Source organism: Tachyglossus aculeatus, chromosome 16 (assembly GCF_015852505.1).
Source record: "Tachyglossus aculeatus isolate mTacAcu1 chromosome 16, mTacAcu1.pri, whole genome shotgun sequence".
NCBI classification, from domain to species: domain Eukaryota; kingdom Metazoa; phylum Chordata; class Mammalia; order Monotremata; family Tachyglossidae; genus Tachyglossus; species Tachyglossus aculeatus.
The window spans coordinates 41,419,945-41,441,501 of NC_052081.1; the positions used below are offsets into that span (position 1 = coordinate 41,419,945).

At 51.7% G+C, this 21,557-nt stretch overlaps 1 protein-coding gene across 1 annotated transcript; it reads left to right on the top strand.

The window, feature by feature from the left end:
* The first annotated feature begins 917 nt into the window (after nt 1–917).
* Nucleotides 918–14,946, top strand: CSF3R (colony stimulating factor 3 receptor). The gene is made up of 15 exons (XM_038758390.1): nt 918–989; nt 1,660–1,962; nt 2,580–2,703; nt 4,225–4,412; nt 4,635–4,789; nt 4,968–5,127; nt 7,183–7,262; nt 7,546–7,759; nt 8,037–8,231; nt 8,732–8,833; nt 9,746–9,892; nt 11,015–11,155; nt 13,122–13,215; nt 13,804–13,885; nt 14,078–14,946. The coding sequence occupies exons 1-15, from the start codon at nt 935–937 to the stop codon at nt 14,606–14,608; spliced, it is 2,571 nt and encodes an 856-aa protein (XP_038614318.1). The 5' UTR covers nt 918–934; the 3' UTR covers nt 14,609–14,946.
* The last annotated feature ends 6,611 nt before the right edge of the window (nt 14,947–21,557 follow it).

Sequence of the window (21,557 nt, forward strand, 5' to 3'; positions counted from 1 at the left end):
TTGTGTGCAGAGCACTGTACAAAGAGCTTGGGAGAGTACAGTAGAACAGACACATGAGCCATATAGAATAGGAGTTGCGTCCAATCTACTTATGTTGTATCTTCCCCAGTGCTAAGTACAATGTGTGGCACATAGTAAGTGTCTGACAAATCAGTCAATCAATCAATCAATCAAAGACCACAGTTATTATTATTAGATAGGGACAAAGACAGAGCTATAGATTCACGGACAGAATCACCAACATTCAGGCAGAGCTCTGGAGCTCTGGATACCCACAAGTGGTACGGACACTTCGGATTCAAAGGGAGAAGCTACCTGCCAGACGGTCAGGTTGTGGGGGGTGGAAGGAGGGAAGAGTCTACCCAGCTATTCCTCCAGCCCTCCACCCTCACCGTCTCGCCTTCCGGGAGTGAGCAGGAAGGTGATCCTGAGGAGAACATGGAAGTCTGAGCCCAAGCTGGGAGCCCCTGGGAGGTGTTGGTGCCGGGGGGGAGCAACGGCAGAAGCCGGGGTCAGAGGAAACCCATGGGAGTCGGAAGCTTGGCCGATCCTGAAAGCCCTCTGACCCCGTGGCATTTGGGCTGCCACCCGGCTAGTATCACGTGGAATACCTCCATGGCAGCAAGACCCAGAAAGAGAGGGGAAGAGAGAGGTGATAATGAGTGGAGGACGGTGGATGCGTGGATGTCACTACTGGAGGTACGATCGAGCGTGTGTTGCGGGTGTGCTTGTGAGCGTACCGCACCGCATTTAGTACGTAGATTGATTTGTGGGCAACACTGTGGTTGGATAAAAGTGTGTGTGTTTGGGTGAATATGTCCGTGGGGGTGCGATGCTGGGACGATCTAGATCGACAGAACGCTGTGTGTCTAACACTCGTGCGTGTGTATGTGTGTACGTGTGTGTGTTCCAGGTGAGTGGGAGAGTCCGGGCCATGGCCTTGGGCCCTGTCATAGGCCCCGCTCTGCTGATCCTTCTGCTCCCAGCAGGTAACGGGGCCGGTTCCTGAGGAGGGGTCTTGGGGGAGCGGGGGGCAAGAGGGAGTCAACCAGTCCCAGACCAATCAGCGGGAGGCATCGGGGGCAGATCCCAGACTCCCAGGAAAAACTCGGGGATGAAGACAGGGAGGCCTGGGGGTCGCCAGGGGGTCGGACCTAATGGGGAAGCCCCTCTAACCGTCACCAGCCTGTGCCACACATCCCTGGAGTGAAACGAGGGAGCCTGGGGAAAGAGAAGGCACCGTCTCAGCCCTTTGGGGAACTCGAGTCCGCGGGGGAAGACAGGGCAGACCCAGAGATACAGCCCAGCGAAGAGGCCCGAAGTCCATGAGATGGAGACAAAAGCAGAAAAGGAAGAGTCCAAAGCCCAACTGTCATTCCAGGCGAAGGCAGGAGATCCTAGGGAGGATCTGACACTGTGGGAGTGGCCAGAGGCAGGTGGATTTCAGCTGGGAAGCCTTGCTGATGGCTTCTTGGCAGTTTCAAAGGAAGGGGGGGAAGAGGTGACCAGGTGAAGAGGAGAAGGGGGGAATTCCAGATGGGGCGGGGGGACGACGTGAGCGGAGGCATCAAGACAGGAGCCCCCCCCCCCCCACCGAGTCGGATGCAGTTAGATGGGCAAGGAAGAGGGGCCCCCTCTGACCCCCCGACTCTCCCACAGGCCCACAGGCTTGCGGCCACATCTCAGTGGAGGCCCTGATCGTTCCCCTGGGCTCCCCCGTCCACGCGTCTTGCACCATCCCCAACAACTGCAGCCTCCACAAGGGGGATGGGGCAACTCAGATCGTGTGGAAACTTGAGCGCGAGTACCAGGCGGGGGACAGACAGTGGCGGCGACCCGATGGGACCCGGGAGTCCACGCTCACCATTGCCCAGTTCAATTATTCTGAGGCTTCGCTCTTCTGCGGGGTGCTCTGGGCCGGAATCCCGCAGATCATGGCCCACGTGGACCTCCAGGCGGGATGTAAGTGACCCCTCCCCAGCTCTGGCCCGGGGGGATGGGGGGCGGTAGGGTATCGCAGAGCAGGCATGGCTCAAGGTGGTCAGGGTAGGGCCAACCCTCCCACAGAGAGAGGAGACGGGCGTCCTTATGACCCCTTCTAAGAAAGTTTCTCGGCAGACAGAGGAGGTACGTTCTACATGAGCGAGAGGCCCGTCTGTCTACATTTTGGCGAAATCATCTCACTTTCTCATCCCCCTCCATCCTTGCAGTCGATCAGTCGACTGTAAGGAGCACTAGCAAGATGCCCTTGTGGAAAGAGTGCGGAATAATAACATAGGGATGAAACGTCCACTTGCCCTCCCCTTTAGACCATGAGCCCTACGTGGGAGAGGGTCGGCATCTGATCTGACTTCAACGTTTCCACCCTAATGCTTAGCACGAGGACTGCGTCCCATCTGATTGTACTGCTTTTACCCCAGCCTTTAGCACAATTCTTAGCCCACGATAAGCATTTAACAAATACTGTACGATTGGAACAGGCCCTTAGTAGCAGGAATGAGGATTCTTTCTCTTCCCAACCTCCCAAGGTCAACATTCAGGGTGTTAAGATCTCCTCTCTCCTCCCTGCCGCCTCACAGACTTACCCTTCCGCCCCAGCAATCTGTCCTGCATCATGAACCTGACTACCGCCAACCTCACCTGTTGGTGGGACCCGGGGCCAGAAACCTTCCTGCCAACCAACTTCACCCTGAAGAGCTTCAGGTGAGTGGCACCCACCCTCCCCCTCCCCAGCAGTACTCAGGCCTGCGTCTTTATCCTCTGTTGCTTCTGGTACCTGTCATTCAAGCGCTTAGTGCAGTACTTTGCACGTAGCGCTCAATAAATACAATGGAATGGATTCATTTTAATGTCTGTTCCTAGGTCGTAGAGCTAGAGCTAGATCGTAAGCTCCTCGAAGCAGGGATCATTTCTATTTATGTTATCGTATCAAGCAATCAGTGGTATTTATCGCACACTCACTGTGTGCACAGCACTGGGCTGAGCGCCTGGGAGAGTACCCTCCAACAATCCCTGCCCACAAGGAGCTTGTATTCTCCCAAACCCTTACTACAATGCTTTGTACATGGCAGACTAATGTTCCTTGAGGGCAGGGATCTCCTCTGCTTACTCCTTTGGACTCTCCCAAGTGCTTAGTACAGTGTTCTGCACACAGTAGACTGTAAGCTGATTAAGAGCAATCATTGAGGGTAGGGATCATGTTTGCTTACTCTTTTGTTCTCACTGAAACACTTAGTACAGGGCTTCTCACACAGATTGTCATTATTAATAAAAACAATAATAATCTCATTCATGCATTCATTCAATCATATTTATTGAGCACTTACTGTGTGCAGAACACTGTACTGTGATCTGTCAAGTACTCAAGTTAGTGCTCAGTACACACCTTTAATTGATTAGTGTGGGGAAGTCAGGGTTCAACAGGGCCAACTCAGAACTGGGTGTAAGCTCCTTGTGGGCAGGGACTGGGTCTACTTGCTATAGCTTTAATTCTATTCGGTCTGATGATTATGACACCGGTCTCCATGTTTTGTTTTGTTGTCTGTCTCCCCCTTCTAGACTGTGAGCCCGTTGTTGGGTAGGGACCGTCTCTCTATGTTGCCGACTTGGACTTCCCAAATGCTTAGTGCAGTGCTCTGCACACAGTAAGAGCTCAATAAGTACGACTGAATGAATATTATGCATAGTACAGTGCTGTGCACACAATAGCTGCTGAAAAAATACCTCTGATGGATTGACTGGGCAGCAACTCCTGCCCTCTCCCTGTCCCCCAGGCCCTCATGGCAATCCCCCCAAGATGCCCCACTGACCTCAGCACTGATGTCAGAAGCAGCGTGGCTCAGTGGAAAGAGCCCGGGCTTTGGAATCTGAGGTCAGGGGTTCAAATCCTGGCTCCACAAATTGTCAGCTGGGTGACTTTGAGCAAGTCACTTCACTTCTCTGGGCCTCAGTTCCCTCTTCTGTAAAATGGGAGTGAAGACTGTGAGCCCCCCGTGGGACAACCTGATCACCTTGTAAACTCCCCAGTGCTTAGAACAGTGCTTTGCACATAGTAAGCACTTAGTAAATACCATCATTATTGTTATTATGGTTGGGGGAAGGGAGGGTGCTTTCTGTGGAAAGAGGGGAGCTATTTGCAGGGGGAGGAGATAAGTTCTGTGGGAGGAGACCTCACCAGTGTTCCCCAGCCTCCCACCTGGTCTGGTCTCTCCCTCGTCGTTCCAGGAGCCGCGACCAGTGCCGTTCCCAGGAGGAGCCGGTCCCCGACTGCATCCCCGAGGCCGGGCTGCAGCGTTGTGCCATCCCCCGCCGGCACCTGCAGATGTATCAGAAGATGGAGCTTTGGGTACTGGCGCAGAACGTGCTGGGAGCTGCCGAGTCTTCGCACCTGTGCATCGATCCCGCCGACCTGGGTGGGTCAACGGGGGGCTCCGGGCGAGCTGGGGGGACGTCGGAGCCAGGGGCAGGGGAAGGGGATGGAGCCCGAGGGCCCTTCCAGAAGAGGGGGAGACACACACACAGAGAAGACGGGGGGTAGAGAGCCCCCGCACCCGTGGGCCTGGGCCTCTGGGCTCCTGCTTCCCCAGCAAGGCTGTCCTCCACCCACGAGGCTAAGGGGCCTTCTCTGTCCACAGTGAAGCCTGACCCACCGAGCCTCAGGAAGGCCATCTCCATCATGCAGCGCCCCGGCTGCCTGCGCCTCGACTGGAGGGGTCACAAGGCCACCGACCACATGGAGCAGGTCTGCGAGCTCCGCCATCGCACCCACGGGGCTCCCGCCTGGACCGTGGTGAGAGCTCTCCCTCTGGCCTGGGGCCGGGACCAGGCAAGGCGACCCCAGGGAGGGAACCCAAAGATGCCCAGTCACTGGGACCAGGTGCCCGGTGGGGCCTGCGTGGCAGGCAGGGACTCTGACAGATCCAGGGGACTGCCAGCCCTGACCTCTGCCCGCACCCCATCGCTCTCAGGTGTCACCCTTTCTCACCCACGGCCCCCCCAGCGATCCCTGTGGCTTCCTCCCCTTCACCACTTACCTGCTGCAGATGCGCTGTCGGAGGAGCCAAGAGAGCCAGGGGGGCTACTGGAGCGACTGGAGCCAGGGGCTGTGGGTCACCACTGCCCAACAGGGTGAGTGGGTGAGTTCCCCGGGAAGGGCTGGAGCGGGGTGGGAAGTTGGGGGCTGGGGCAAGGGAAATGCAGGAGAAGAAGTGGGTTCCCATCCCGGCTCTGCCACTTAATAATAATAATAATAATGGTACTTGTTAAGCACTTACTAAGCACTGGGGTGGATACAAGCAAATCAGGTTGGACACAGCCCCTGTCCCACGTGGGACTCCCAGCCTCAACCCCCATTTTATAGATGATGAAACTGAGGCACAGTGAAGTGACTTGCCCAAGGTCACCCAGAAGACAAGTGGAGGAGCCAGGATTAGAACCCATGGCCTACTGAGACCCAGGCCCGTGCTCTTCCCACTAGTCCACACTCTTGAGAAGCCGCACATTTAGGAGCACCCGCAGTAGAGTGCTCACTTGTCTGCTGTGTGACCTTGGACAAGTCACTTCACTTCTCTTTTCCCAGTCCTGTTTGTGTCACCCTGACTTGCTCCCTTTATTTGCCACCCACCTGCCCCCCAACGCCATACACTTATGCACACTGACATAATTCACTTATTTATATTAATGTCTGTCTTCCCTTTTAGACTGTAAGCCCTTTGGGGGCAGAGAATATGTCTGTTATACTGTTGTGTTGTAATTAATTAATTAATTAATGATGGCATTTGTTAAGCGCTTACTATGTGCAAGCACTGTTCTAAGCGCTGAACTTAGCTCATTGGGGGCAGGGAATGTGTCTGTTAAACTGTTGTGCTGCAATTAATTAATTAATGATGGCATTTGTTAAGCGCTTACTATGTGCAAGCACTGTTCTAATCGCTGAACTTAGCTCATTGGGGGCAGGGAATGTGTCTGTTAAACTGTTGTGTTATAATTAATTATGGCATTTGTTAAGCGCTATGTGCAAAGCACTGTTCTAAGCACTGAACTTAGCTCATTGGAGGCAGGGAATGTGTCTATTATACTGTTGTGTTATAATCACTTAATTAATGATGGCATTTGTTAAGCGCTTACTATGTGCAAAGCACTGTTCTTAGCGCTGAACTTAGCTCATTGGAGGCAGGAAATGTGTCTGTTATACTGTTGTGTTATAATTAATTAATTAATGATGGCATTTATTAAGCGCTTACTATGTGCAAGCACTGCTCTAAGCGCTGAATTTAGCTCATTGGGGGCAGGGAATGTGTCTGTTAAACTGTTGTGTTGTAATTAATTATGGCATTTGTTAAGCGCTTACTATGTGCAAAACACTGTTCTAAGCACTGAACTTAGCTCACTGGGGGTAGGGAATGTGTCTGTTATACTGTTGTGTTATAATTAATTAATTAATGATGGCATTTGTTAAGCACTTACTATGTGCAAAGCACTGTTCTCAGCGCTGAACTTAGCTCACTGGGGGCAGGGAATGTGTCTATTATACTGTTGTGTTGTAATAAATTAATTAATGATGGCATATGTTAAGTGCTTACTATGTGCAAAGCACCGTTCTCAGTGCTAAACTTGGACTTAGTATTATGTTGTACTCTCCCAAGCATTTAGTACAATACCCTGCCCACAGTAAGTGCTCAGTAAATACTGTTGACTGATACTCTGTGCCTCAGTTAACTCATCTGTTAAGTGGGGTTTCAGACTGAGCCCAATGTGGGACAGAGACTGTGTCCCACAATCAATCAATCAATCAATCAATTGTATTTATTGAGCACTTACTGTGTGTGGAGCACTGTACTAAGCGCTTGGGAAGTACAAGTTGGCAACACATAGAGACGGTCCCTGCCCAACAGTGGGCTCACAGTCTAGAAGGGGGAGATAGAGAACAAAACAAAACATATTAGCAAAATAGAATAAATAGAGAGAGCTGAGACAGAGACCACAGAGACCTGACAACTTCGTATCTACCCCAGGGTTTAGTATAGTGCTTGGTACATAGTAAGCGCTTAACAAATACCATTTAAAAAAAGGGGGCAGGTAGACAGAGGTCTTGGGAAAGTTGAAGATTGGGGGCTCTTGGAATCCGACCTCAGATTTCTTCCCAGCCCATCTTTTTCTGTTCTTCCCTCTCTTGTCCTCCAGCCCCCACGGGGCAACTGGATGCCTGGTGGAAACTGACACCTCTGAGCCATGAGATGTTAGATATTCAGCTGCTCTGGAAGGTAACCTGTCCCCAGGGTCAATCCACCAGGCCCACCTGCTCCTAAAGCCTCCGTCCTGGCAGAGAATCCGAGAATCTCTGGGATGGGCACGACTCACATCCAACCCGCTCCTTCCGGGTAGATCAGCACCCCCATCCAGGCTGGGAGACGCTAGGATTTGGAGGAGGGTGGGCAATGGAGTTGTACATCCCAGCCCGCCCAAGCTCCTGCTCTCAGGACGTCACCCCTGCCCGGCCTGGGGAGACAAGCCGAGCTGAACTCCCCTCTCTCCGTTCCGGGGCAGCCGATGCAGACGAAAGAAACTCACGGCTGGATCTTGGGGTACCGGGTCTCCCGGAGGCTCCGGGAGCCAGCTGGGGACACTGAGACCCTCTGCAATACCACCGAACTGGGCTGCCACTTCTCCCTGCCCGCGGGGGTCAGGGACGTCTTCATCACGGCCTTCAACGCCGCTGGAGATTCTCCCCCGACCCACGTCACCTTCTGGGAGGTGCAAGGTGAGGCCTGGACCCCTCCACCCTTCCCTGGGGACTTGCCCTCCCTGGGAGCCAACCCTGCCCTCTCCCCAAATCCCTCCCTATGATTCTTCCCCTACCACCTTAAGTAACCTTTGCCGCTAACAACCCACCTCACTGCCAGGACCGCTGCTCCCAAGCCCCCGGCTGAGAACTTGGAAGATGGGGAGAAGTTAAAGGCTGCCCGGGCTGACTGTCTGTGGGCAGGAGGGGCCGGGAGGGCCAGGAAAGAGCTGTCTGTCCTGCTCTGTGTTCTCAGGTCCACCCCTGTTGGGCCTCCACGCCTCCCCTCGGGACCCCCACAGCCTCTGGGTCCGGTGGGAGCCCCCCCGGGCCCCCACCCACGGATACGTGCTTGAGTGGTGCCCGGCAGTGGCGGTGCCCTCCCCCCTGAGCTGCAACACCAGCTGGAGGATCGAGCGGGATGGGAGCAGCAACCAGGTTCTGCTGGACGGTGGGTACCCGGGGTCACAGGATGGGAGGGTAGAGGAGAAGGAGTTGACCTTTGACCTCCAGGACACGCCTGCACACTCCCCTCCCCCCCCCACACACATCCCTTAATTGGGATGTCAAGATCTTCGGTTCATAATTCCTCCAGGACATCAGGGACTCCAGGGGTGCATTTCTCTCCAAGTCACAGGGCCGCCCACGTCACCTTGTCCATTCCAGGCTTCTCAGCCCAGGCAATCTGGGTTCTCTCCTGTCTTTAGAGGCACGCGAGGAAGGGAATTCCACAGTGTTCCTCTCTCCAGCACTCCAGTCTCACATCCCTGCCAGAGAAAGTTCTTATTGCAATCTAATCTTGCTCCCGCCCACTGCTGCTTTAGTACGGTTTTTTCCAGGGACCCCGCCGGGGCCAGGAGTGGGAGGAAGGGCGGGCAGAAGGCCCCGTTGTATGTCGACCACAGATTTTCTCACCTCCTGACCTCCGGCCTGCCTGGTTTCTCTATCCAGAAAACATCGAGCCATTTCAGCTGTATGAGATCTCCGTGTTCCCCCTCTATGTCGGGGGGATGGGGCCGCCCCAGCAAACCCAGGCCTATTCCCAAGAGAAAGGTACGTGATCGCTGCCCTGACCAGCCCTCGGTGTGCAGTGGCAGGGGGCGGATAGGGAACGAGGCCATTCCATAATTCAATAGATTTTTGCAGAACCCTTCCCTCTACCCGCCACCTTCAGCCAAATGGACCCAAATCCAGATTCCACCCCTGGCAGACAGATCCGTGGCTCAGTGGAAAAGAACATGGGCTCCGGAGTCAGAGGTCATGGGTTCAAACCCCGGCTCTGCCAACTGTCAGCTGTGTGACTTTGGACAAGTCACTTCACTTCTCTGTGCCTCAGTTACCTCATCTGTAAAATGGCGATTAAGACTGTGAGCCCCAGGTGGGACAACCTGATCACCTTGTAACCTCCCCAGCGCTTAGAACAGTGCTTTGCACATAGTAAGCACTTAATAAATGCCATTATTATTATTATTATTAATTCCCCACCGGTCTGAATTCAGACATTCCCACCAGCAGGGGGGTTTTCTAGGAACAATAATAACAATTGTAATATTGAAGTAGTTATTTTGGGCTAAGCGCTGAGGTAGACACAATCAGATCAGTCACAATCCCTGTCCCTCACAGGGCTCACGATCTAGGGAAGCGGGAAAACAGGTCTTGAATCCCCATTTTCCAGATGAGTTACCTGAAACCCAGAGAAGTGAAGTGACTTCCCCAAGGTCACACAGCAGGCGAGTGGCAGAGCAGGGATTAGAACCCAGGTTCTGTGACTCCCAGGGCCGGGCTCTTTCCACTAGGCCATGTTGCTTCTCTGGAGCAGATGTAGCACTGGGGTCCCAGGAGCCTCCAGGGATGGATCCAAGGATCCATCCTTGGCTGCATCAATCGCTCCCCACCCCAGGCCCCCATCTTATGCCCCAAAGCTGTGTCCCCCTACCTCCTGACCACCCCTTCTCCTACCCACAGCCCCGTCCTGTGCCCCAAAACCACAGCTCAGAGAGATTGGGGAGTCCTGGGCTGAGCTGATGTGGGAGCCAGTGCCCCTGAGGCTGAGGAATGGGATCCTAACCCATTACACCATCTTCTGGACCGACACGCATGACCACGTGGCCTGTGAGTGACCGACCGGCTCTGCGGTCCTTCATTCCCTAAAGAGACGCAGCTCTGACAAGAGTGCAGGGAGAGAAGCTCAGATCCTCAGGGTAACGTGAGGGTCCCACATCTCCCGCAGGACCCGGAACCAGGTTTGGGGAAATCCGAATCAATCCATAGTAGTTATTGAGCACTTCCTGTATGAAGAGCACTGTGCTAAGCGCTTGGCGAGGAGAGGAGAGTTAGTCGGCATGATCCCTGCCCTTGAGGAGGTTATTATTAGCTATGATAACAATTGCGATATTTTTTTTAATGTGCTAAGCAATGGGATCGATATAATCACATCAAAGTCCCTATCCTCCATGGGGCTCACAGTCTAAGTGGAGAAAAAGGAATGAATGAATCCCCATTTTACAGATGAAGAAACCGAAGTCCAGAGAAGTGAAGTGATTTGTCCCAGGTCACACTGCAGGCAATGTTTGTACAGATTTATTACTCTATTTATTTTACTTGTACATATTTACTATTCTATTTATTTTGTTAATTATGTGCATTTAGCTTCAGTTCTATTTGTTCTGATGACTTGACACCTGTCCACATGTTTTGTTTTGTTGTCTGTCTCCCCCTTCTAATGATGGCATTTATTAAGCACTTACTGTGTGCAAAGCACTGTTCTAAGAGCTGGGGAGGTTACAAAAGTGGTCAGGTTGTCCCACGGGGAGCTCACAGTCTTCATCCCCATTTGACAGATAAGGGCACTGAGGCACAGAGAAGTTAAGTCACTTGCCCGAAGTCACACAGCTGACAAGTGGCGGAGCCGGGATTTGAACCCATGACCTCTGACTCCAAAGCCCGGGCTCTTTCCACTGAGCCACCCTGCTCCTAGACTATGAGCCTGTTGTTGGTCTCTAGATGTTGCCAACTTGTACTTCCCAAGCTCTTAGTACAGTGCTCTGCACACAGTAAGCGCTCAATAAATACGATTGAATGAATGAATGAGTGAAGTGGCAGGGCTAAGATTAGAACCCAGGTCCTGTGCCTCTTAGGTCTAGGCTCTTTCCACTAGGCTATGCTGATTCTCTCAGTATAGTGAGCTCCCCCAGCACTCCTTCCCCACCCCTGACCCCCTGTCTCTTTTCCCAGACATGGTTTTGAACGCCTCTTCCCGGACCTGCGTCCTCAATGGCTTGGAGCCCGGCAGCTTGTACAGGGTGCACATGATGGCTTCCACGGCCGCCGGCAGTGTCAACAGCACCGACCTCACCCTGGCCACCGTGGCCCTCAGTAAGAGTGACCCGGGGGTGGGGGGCCGGGAGGGGGACGGGAGGTCCACCAGGCCGGGGGAGGGATCCATTAAGTCATGAGGTCAGGGGAGCGGAAAGGGGACGAAGTCTGGCCTGTAATACTTGTTCCTATCCCTGTGCTTAGCACAACGCTTTTTTTTTGCATTTGTTAAGCGCTTACTATGTGCAAAGCACTGTACTAAGCGCTGGGGAGGATATAAGGTGATCAGGTTGTCCCACGTGGGGCTCACAATCTTAATCCCCATTTTACAGATAATAACAATAATAATGACAGCATTTGTTAAGCGCTTACTATGTGCAAAGCACTATTCTAAGCGCTGGGGGGTATACAAGGTGATTAAGTTGTCCCACGTGGGGCTCACAGTCTTAATCCCCATTTTACAGATGAGGTAACTGAGGCTCAGAGAAGTTAAGTGACTTGCCCAAGGTTACACAGCAGACGTGGTGGAGCCGGGATTTGAACCCATGACCTCTGACTCCAAAGCCCGGGCTCTTTCCACTGAGCCATGCTGCTTCCCAGAGAATGCGAATTTGCTAAATGCCCAAACTAACTGAAGGGGCTAGGAGGTCAAAAGGAGCGTCTGAGGAGATGAACTGTATCATTCGCAGGTGGGAGAGAAGGTCAGGAAGCATGCTTCAGCACCTGGAGATGGGAAGGGTGTCTGCCTGGGAAAGAGTAGTGTTCCGGAGATATAATAATAACGATGGCATTTATTAAGCACTTACTATGTGCCAGGCACTGTTCTAAGCACTGGTGAGGTTACAAGGTGATCAGGTTGTCCCATGGGGGGCTCACAGTCTTAATCCCCATTTTGCAGATGAGGTAATTTAGGCACAGAGAAGTTAAGTGACTTGCCCAAAGTCACACAGTTGACATATCTGTCAGGTGGAAGGTTTTATTGGGGAAGAGCTCTGTTCTAAAGGGATTAATAGGGAAGATGGACAGGGAAGAGGTCTGTCAGGTGGGAAGCTCTTTTGGGGAAGGGGTCTTTCAGGTGGGAAGTTCTCTGGAGGAAGGGGTCTGTCAGGAGGGAAGCTCCTTTGGAGAAGGGGTCTGTCAAGCAGAAGGAGTCTGTAGGAGGGGAGAATCTGTCAGGGAAGAGGTCTGTCAGTCAGGAGGATGGATCTGTGGGTGAAGAGGACTGTCAGGTAGATGGAAGGATCCATTGGGGAAGAGGTCTACCAGGGAATCAGAAAGATTGCCTGGGGAGAGGTGAGGCAGGTGGAAGGACCTGTTAGGGAAGAGGAAGGATCTATTGGGGAAGAAATCCGGGAGGTAGAAGGATCTGTTAGGGAAGAGGTCTAGTCAGGCAGGTGGAAGGATGCATCGGGGAAGGAGACCTCCAAACCCATCTACTCCACAATGAGGTTCATTCATTCATTCATCCATTCAATCATATTTATTGAGCGCTTACTGTGTGCAGAGCACTGGACTAAGTGCTTGGGAAGTACAAGTTGGCAACATATAGAGATGGTCCCTATCCAACAACGGGCTCAGAGTCTAGAGGGGGGAGATGGGCAACAAAACAAAACATGTGGACAGGTGTCAAGCCATCAGAATAAAGAGAAGTAAAGCTAGATGCACATCATTAACAAAATAAATAAAATAGTAAATATATCCAAGTAAAATAGAGTAATAAATCTGTACAAACATATATACAGGTGCTGTGGGGAAGGGAAGGAGGTAGGGCCGGGGGGATGGAGAGGGGGAGAAGAAAGAGGGGGCTCAGTCTGAGTTGAGGTTAAGGTTAGGGTTAGGGGTGGCCCTTGTCATGTCGTGCCCTTTGTGGGACCAGTGAAGCTGTCTAATCATCAACCCCTCACACCAGGGCCAACCAACGGCCAAATCCAGCGCCAAGTAGCTACCCCGCAGGCCTTCCCGACATGGAGGGACTGCCGGGGGCAGACAGCCTCCCCTGACCCCCACAACCTGGTGTTCTCTGCAGATGAGAAGGGGATGCACATCCTGTTCATTTTGTTCTGCCTGTTCTTCCCCCTGCTCGTCTGTATCACCGCTACCTGCTTCCGGGAGAGCAAGAAGTGAGTGTCTAGCTGGCAGAGGGCAAGGGCTGCTCCCTCTCTTCCCCGCCAGACCCAGCTCCACTTTAGCCCCTGAACTTCCCCAGGGTAGAGACGGCAGCAGCCACTCAGGCAGCTCTTCCTCGGCTCCAACTCTTCGCTGCAAGTTGGCATTCAGGACGAGGGATGGGTGTTGTTGATCCCGAGGGACCACTTGATAGGGGTCTCTGGAGCAGTTTCCCATCCCAAATCGCTTGACAGGTCTTAGGCCTCATTAGAGGGTTTAACAGAGGAGCAAATTTCCAGAAGCTAAGGCTGGGGATGGGAAGGATAAAGGCAGCCTTGGAGCGGCCAGCAGGTGGGCGGAGGGAGAAAAGGGAGAGGAGGATCCCCTGGAAAGCCTCTAAGAAGCTTGTTTTGTCCTTTTCCCCCCAGCCCCTTTGGGTCCCCCAGCCCTTCCTCCCTGTTGCCACCTCCAAAGCAAAGCGAGGCAGTCAGAAGCCATGGCAGGCAGAGGGCATCTGAGGAGGTGGGGGAGGTGAGGAGGGGTTCCTTCCTTCCAAGCTCCTTCCATCCCAGTCCAGGCCCTCACTCCACCTTCTCCTTCAGAATGAAGAATCAGTTGTGGCCGAACGTCCCGGACCCAGCCCGCAGCAGCCTGAGGGGCTGGCTGCCCCAGAGCCCGGAGGAGGTAAGAAGGACAGAGGCCAAGGGCAGGGGAGTTGGGAAAGGGAAGGGCAGAGCGGGAAGTGGAGGAAGGCGGATCAGGAAATGGAGGTTGTCCCCCAGGCGGCAGGCTGCCAGAGCTCACCAAGTCTCAGGTCAGGCCTGGGTTTAGGGTGAGTCTGGGGGCTCACCTGCCCTCCCCCGCTCTCTTCCCCAGCAGGAGAATATCCAGCTGCCCAATCTGCGTGACTCCGGCCCCCTGCCCATCTCTAGCCTCACGGTCCTGGAGAAGGAGACGGAAAAGAAGCCGTCTCCCTGGGGGACGATGGAGGGGGCGGGCATCCCAGCCAGGGATCTCCCAGCCCCGGCCCGGGCTTACCTGCTCCAAGCTGAGCCCCTGGCAGCCAGCGCCCTGCCAGGGGAGACTCAGTCCTGCCCCTACATGAACGAAGTCCAGTACGCCAAGGTGTTGGACGCCTCTAACTCCCGGGGCCAGGCGAAGACTCCAGCACCTCTCTACCTGCGCTCTGACTCCAGCCAGCCTCTCCTGGGGAATCTGACCCCCAGCCCCAAGCCCTACGAGAATCTGTGGTTCCAGAGTGGTTCTCCCAGCAGCGAGGGAGACCCTGGACCCTTCTCCTTCCGGGAAGCGCCGGCCTCTCTCGGAGGCCTCGAGGAGCCACTCGTGGACTTTCCCTTCCTGCGGGGCCTGCAGCTCGGAGGGGCTGACGGACTCGGGGGCTTCTAAAGCTCCCTGGTTTTCCGGGTTGGGGAGAGTCAGAGTCAGGCCTGCCCCCCGCTCACTCTCTCCCTCCTTCTGTCCCACCTCCTCGGACCCTGCCCACCCAGGGTCCAGGGAGGGGCTCCAGTCCTGAACGTTGGAGTAGGAAGGGTCCTCAGGTTGACCTCAGAGGTGAAGCAGGACTCTCCAGAGGGGAGGGGTCATTCAGCCTCCATCCTGACTCCTGCCCCCTCCCCAGCTCTGAACTGAAGGGGAGAGGCAACTGGACATCGCTGCCCTGCAGGACCTTGTGGGGGGGGGGGGGGCAGCGGGAGCACCCCAAGAGCATCTCCAGCCTGCAGCGATTCCCCTGGATTTCTGCAGTGGCTTATTCTCTCCATCTATTCTCTGAGGCTTCTCCCCCAGGGCAGCCACCCCCTCCCCTCACCAACCCTCCCCACCACCACCCTACCTCTCTGGGCTGCATCCAGGCAGCCGCCCCTTTGGGGCACCGTGCACACTTTATATACCAAAAGGTCTTCCCATCCCCTCTTTTGTACATGCTACAATCGGCTTCCATTTCCTTAAAATGGTTTTCCCAAGAGAGTGCTGTGGCTGGGACCAATGTCTTTACTCTCGCTAGGAAGTCCAGTGGAAGAGGTAATCGGGAGGTGCGAGGGGCTGGGGCTTAAGGATTCAGAGGGCATGTCAAGAGAGGGGTTGCCAAATTACCAAAGAAATAAGGAGAGCATCACAAGCAACGGGAAGAACACAACAGGAAGGGGAGAGTGGAGGGATTCAGATGGTGAATCAGCAGCAAGCCTTGTTCTAATCCTGGGGGGGCAGGTGAGGAGGCAGTGCCACAGAGTTAGAACAAGATACAGCTCTTGAGGGACTGGCTTAAGGGAAGGCAGGATAGACACACACGCAACATATATGCAGCTCTAAAAGGGGCACCTATTTAGCAGGCAAAGAGCAGAAACAACAGGGACGTTAAGCATCCTCATAGCCGTGAGCATCTGCCCACTGAGGTCCATCATAAAAAGGGACGGGATCCTGAAGGGAGAAGGGAAGAAACCCCAAGTCACGGGCAGAGTTTAAGGACGCGGCGGGGACAGCGGAAGATGGAGGCATCCGGGAGAGGTTGAAGTCAGGCGTGGAGGCATCCAGTAGCTCTGGGAGGAGAGAGGTCCTGAACCCAAAGCGGTGAATGGAGGATGGGCCCAGAAAGGTCAAGTGACTCGTCCAAGGTCATACAGCAGTCTAGAGACTGAGCTGGAACCAGAAACCAGGTTTTCTGACTTCCCAAGCCATACTCTCAAGATTACACCATACTTGCCCCGAGGAGATGGCAGCAAGGAAGAGGTAAGATTCACAGCTGCCCGAAGGCAAAGCACAGTGCGGGTCAGTTCTAGTGGAACTGGAAACAGATATGGAGGGGGAGAGGGAAACAGAGCAATGGGAATAGGGAGGAGCAGGAGGAAGAGAGGAGAGGTACAAAGAAATAAGAAACATGGTAACAGAAGGAGAACGGCAGGGGACAACACTCCATACAGTGAGCAGCACATAGCTGGTGCTCAAAAAAAGTGATCAATTGACTGATTGAGAGAAAATGAAGAAAACAGAGGGAAAGATGAGACCTGACTGAAAAACTGAAAGGAGTCAAGTAAGGCGAAAGGGAGAATACAGGCCAGGAAAGGATGGAGAGAGAATGGAAGTCTGAAAAATGTCAGGGATCTCAGCTGGAACCAGATATTGATCATCCCGAGGCAGACATCAATGGCTCCCCTAATGGGGTCTGGGAATGTTGAGGGAGGGAAGGTAATACAACTTGCACAGGACACATTATATAATAATGATGGCATTTATTAAGCGCTAACTATGTGCAAAGCACTGTACTAAGCGCTGGGGAGGTTACAAGGTAATCAGGTTGTCCCATGGGGGGGGTCACAGTCTTCATCCCCATTTTACAGATGAGGTAACTGAGGCCCAGAGAAGCGAAGTGACTCGCCCAAAGTCACACAGCTGACAATTGGTGGAACCGGGATTTGAAGCCATGACCTCTGACTTATATGAATGCAAAGAGGGTCTGACCCTTTGAGGTGGCCAACACAACCCATTCAACATAAATATTTCCCAAAGAAATGGGGGGAGGGCTCATCTGGGCACCGGAATCATGGCGTGGGGGAAGGAGAAGGAGGAGGTTCATCCTGCTCTTGGATTCCATTGTGGGCAGAGGCTTCCTAAATAAATGATAAAAGGGTGCTGTGGCCCTTGGGGGACTTCACAGCCTTTAGAGGAGTCCAACAGCAGTCCTCCTCTCCTCCTCTGCAGCTTCTCTGCTCCGGCAGCCCTGGGAGTTAGGTGCATTCATTCATTCATTCATTCAATCGTATTTATTAAGCGCTTCCTGTGTGCAGAGCACTGTACTAAGTGCTTGGGAAGTACAAGTTGATGCTTCTAGGAAGGGCAAAAATTGGTCTTTGCGGGCAGGAAGCCAAAGCTTCCCCTGGCCCGGCCCCACCAGACCCTGGCATTGTGAGTGGGCATCGTGAGGAGTGACTGACTGCCAAAGAGAGTGAGCGGCCGGCTTGGCATTTGGCATAGACTGTGAGCCCACTGTTGGGTAGGGACTGTCTCTATATGTTGCCAATTTGTACTTCCCAAGCGCTTAGTACAGTGCTCTGCACATAGTAAGTGCTCAATAAATACGATTGATGATTTGGCAACGAGCATGCGGGACTATGGATCAAGAGGTCAGAACCGTAACACGGCCCCCCAAATATCCGCTCATGGCCTAGTGACCAACAGCACGGCTTAGGACTCAAAGGTTGTGGGTTCTAATCCCAGCTCTGCCACTTGTCTGCTGTGTGACCTTGGGCAAGTTACTTAACTTCTCCATGTCTCAGTTACCTCATCTGTAAAAAAAAAAAAAATGGGGATTGAGACTGTGAGCCCCAAGTGGGACAACCTTATTACCTTATATCTACCCCAGTTTTTAGAATAGTGCTTGGCACGGAGTAAGCGCTTCACAAATGCCGTAATTATGAGAAGCAGCTTGGCTTTGTGGCGAGAGCACGGGCTTGGGAGTCAGAGGGCATGGGTTCTAATCCCTACTCGGCCACTTGTCTGCTGTGTGACGTGGGGCAAGTCACTTCACGTCTCTGAGACGTGACATAGAGGGCCTCAAAAATGTTCAGGACATGTCACTACCTCCTCAGAAAACTCCTGTTATTGCCCATCCACCTCTGTATTAATCAAAAAACTCCTCACCACTGCCTTTAAAGCACTCCATCATCTAGCCACTTCCTACCAGGAGAAGCAGCGTGGCTTAGTGGAAAGACCACAGGCTTTGGAGTCAAACGTCATGGGTTCGAATCCCGGCTCTGCCAATTGTCAGCTGTGTGACTTTGTGCAAGTTACTTAACTTCTCTAGGCCTCGGTTACCTCATCTGTAAAATGAGGATTAAGACTGTGAGCTCCCTGTGGGACAACCTGATCACCTTGTAACCTCCCCAGCGCTTAGAACAGTGCTTTGCACATAGTAAGTGCTTAATAAATACCATTATTATTATTATTATAATGTCTCTGGGGCTCAGTGGAAAGAACAGGGGCTTTGGAGTCAGAGGTCATGGGTTCAAATCTCGACTCTGCCAATTCATTCATTCATTCATTCAATCATATTTATTGAGCGCTTACTGTTTGCAGAGCACTGTACTAAGCGCTTGGGAAGTACAAGTTGGCAACATATAGAGACGGTCCCTACCCAACAACGGGCTCACAGTCCACAAGGGGGAAGCCAATTATCAGCTGTGTGACTTTGGGCAAGTCACTTAACCTTCTCTGGGCCTCAGTGACCTCATCTGTAAAATGGGGATGAAGACTGTGAGCCCCCATTGGGACAGCCTGATCACCTTGAAGCAGCATGGCTCGGTGGAAAGAGCCCGGGCTTTGGAGTCAGAGGTCATGGGTTCAAATTCCGGCTCCGCCACTTATCAGCTGTGTGACTTTGGGCAGGTCACTTAAACTTCTCTGGGCTTCAGTGACCTCATCTGTAAATTGGGGATGAAGACTGTGAGCCCCCCGTGGGACAACCTGATCACCTTGTTAACCTCCCCAACGCTTAGAATGGTGCTTTGCACATAGTAAGTGGTTAATAAATGCCATCATCATCATCATTATTATTATTATTCACTCATCTGGAAAGTGGGGGTGAAGACTGGGAGCCCCACATGGGGCAAACTGATCACCTTGTAACCTCCCCGGTGCTTAGAACGGTGCTTTGCACATAGCAAGTGCTTAATAAATGCCATCATTATTATTATTATTATTCCCTCATCTGAAAAAGTGGGGGTGAAGACTGGGACAACCTGATTAGCTGGTTAGCTGATTCAAAGCCCTACTGAGAGCTCACCTCCTCCAGGAGGCCTTCCCAGATTGAGCCCCCTCCTTCTTCTCCCCCTCCCCCCACCTTACCTCCTTCCCCTCCCCACAGCACCCATATATGTGTACTTATGTTTGTATGTATTTATTACTCTATTTATTTATTTATTTTATTTGTACATATTTATTCTATTTATTTTATTTTGTTAATATGTTTTGTTTTGTTGTCTGTCTCCCCCACGTAGACTGTGAGACCGCTGTTGGGTAGGGACCATCTCTCTATGTTGCCAACTTGTACTTCCCAAGCGCTCAGTACGGTGCTTTGCACACAGTAAGCACTCAATAAATACGATTGAATGAATGAATGAATAAATACGAGTGAATGAATGAATGGTATCCATCCCGTCGTTTAAGAAATCCCATCATTACTGTCTCCCCCTTCTCGACTGTGAGCCTGCCGTTGGGTAGGGACTGTCTCTATATGTTGCCAACTTGGACTTCCCAACGCTTAGTACAATGCTCTGCACACAGTAAGCGCTCAATAAATACGGTTGAATGAATGACTCTGCACACAGTAAGCGCTCAATAAATACGGATGAATGAATGAATGAATGGTATCCATCTCAGCGTTTAAGAAATCCCATCATTACTGTCTCCCCCTCTCAACTGTGAGCCCGCTGTTGGGTAGGGACCGTCTCTATGTGTTGCCAACTTGTACTTCCCAAATGCTCAGTACAGTGCTCTGCACACAGTAAGCGCTCAATAAATACGATTGAATGAATGAATGCCATCATTATTATTATTGTTATTAGGACACTGTCCTGCACACAGTCAGGGCTCTCGCTGTTGGGTAGGGACCATCTCTCTATGCTGCCAACTTGGACTTCCCAAGCGCTCAGTCCAGTGGTCTGCACACAGTAAGCGCTCAGTAAATACAATTGAATGAATGAATGCCATCATTATTATTATTGTTATTAGGACAGTGCCCTGCACACAGTCAGGGCTCCCGCTATTGGGTAGGGACCACCTCTCTATGTTGCCAACTTGGACTTCCCAAGCTCTCAGTCCAGTGGCCTGCACACAGTAAGTGTTCAATAAATACGATTGAATGAATGAATGCCATCATTATTATTATTAGAACAGTGCCCTGCACACAATCAATCAATCGTATTTACTGAGCGCTTACTGTGTGCAGAGCACTGTACTAAGCGCTTGGGAAGTACAAGTTGGCAACCTATAGAGACGGTCCCTACCCAACAGTGGGCTCACAGTCTAGAAGGACTAGACTGTCACAGTCACGGCTCCCGCTGTTGGGTAGGGACCGTCTCTCTATGTTGCCAACTTGGCCTTCCCAAGCGCTCAGTACAGCAGTCTGCACACAGTGCGACTGAATGTATGAATCTATTATTCTAACTCTAGTCAGGCTCGATGGGCGGGGGCTTTGGGCTATTCTATTTATTTTATTTTGTTAGTATGTTTGGTTTTGTTCTCTGTCTCCCCCTTTTAGACTGTGAGCCCACTGTTGGGTAGGGACTGTCTCTAGATGTTGCCAACTTGGACTTCCCAAGCGCTTAGTACAGTGCTCTGCACACAGTAAGTGCTCAATAAATACGATTGATTGATACGTATGTACCTGCATATATGTATATATGTTTGTACATATTTATTACTTTATTTATTTTACTTGTACATATCTATTCTATTTATTTTATTTTGTTAGTATGTTTGGTTTTGTTCTCCGTCACCCCCTTTTAGACTGTGAGCCCACTGTTGGGTAGGGACTGTCTCTAGATGTTGCCAACTTGGACTTCCCAAGCGCTTAGTCCAGTGCTTTGCACACAGTAAGCGCTCAGTAAATACGATTGATTGATATGTATATACCTGTATATATGTATATATGTTTGTACATATTTATTACTTCATTTATTTTACTTGTACATATCTATTCTATTTATTTTATTTTGTTAGTATGTTTGGTTTTGTTCTCCGTCACCCCCTTTTAGACTGTGAGCCCACTGTTGGGTAGGGACTGTCTCTAGATGTTGCCAACTTGTACTTCCCAAGCGCTTAGTCCAGTGCTCTGCACACAGTAAGCACTCAATAAATATGATTGATTGATACGTATGTACCTGCATATATGTATATATGTTTCTACATATCTATTACTTTATTTATTTTACTTGTACATATCTATTCTATTTATTTTATTTTGTGAGTATGTTTGGTTTTGTTCTCCGTCTCCCCCTTTTAGACTGTGAGCCCGCTGTTGGGTAGGGACCGTCTCTAGATGTTGCCAACTTGGACTTCCCAAGCGCTTAGTCCAGTGCTCTGCACACAGTAAGCGCTCAATAAATACGATTGATGATGATGATGTTGCCAACTTGGACTTCCCAAGCGCTTAGTCCAGTGCTCTGCACACAGTAAGCGCTCAATAAATACGATTGATGATGATGATGTTGCCAACTTGGACTTCCCAAGCGCTTAGTCCAGTGCTCTGCACACAATAAGCGCTCAATAAATACGATTGAGTGAATGAATGAATGAATGAATGAATGAATGAATGAATGAATGAATGAATGAATGAATGAATGAA

What these genes read in the sequence shown, in the direction of transcription:
- CSF3R (XM_038758390.1), top strand. Translation starts at nt 935, where the DNA reads ATGGCCTTGGGCCCTGTCATAGGCCCCGCTCTGCTGATCCTTCTGCTC. An exon ending in CACCTTCTGGGAGGTGCAAG is followed by an intron (nt 7,760 to 8,036) that starts GTGAGGCCTGGA and finishes CTGTGTTCTCAG; the next exon opens with GTCCACCCCTGTTGGGCCTC. An exon ending in CACGCATGACCACGTGGCCT is followed by an intron (nt 9,893 to 11,014) that starts GTGAGTGACCGA and finishes CTCTTTTCCCAG; the next exon opens with ACATGGTTTTGAACGCCTCT.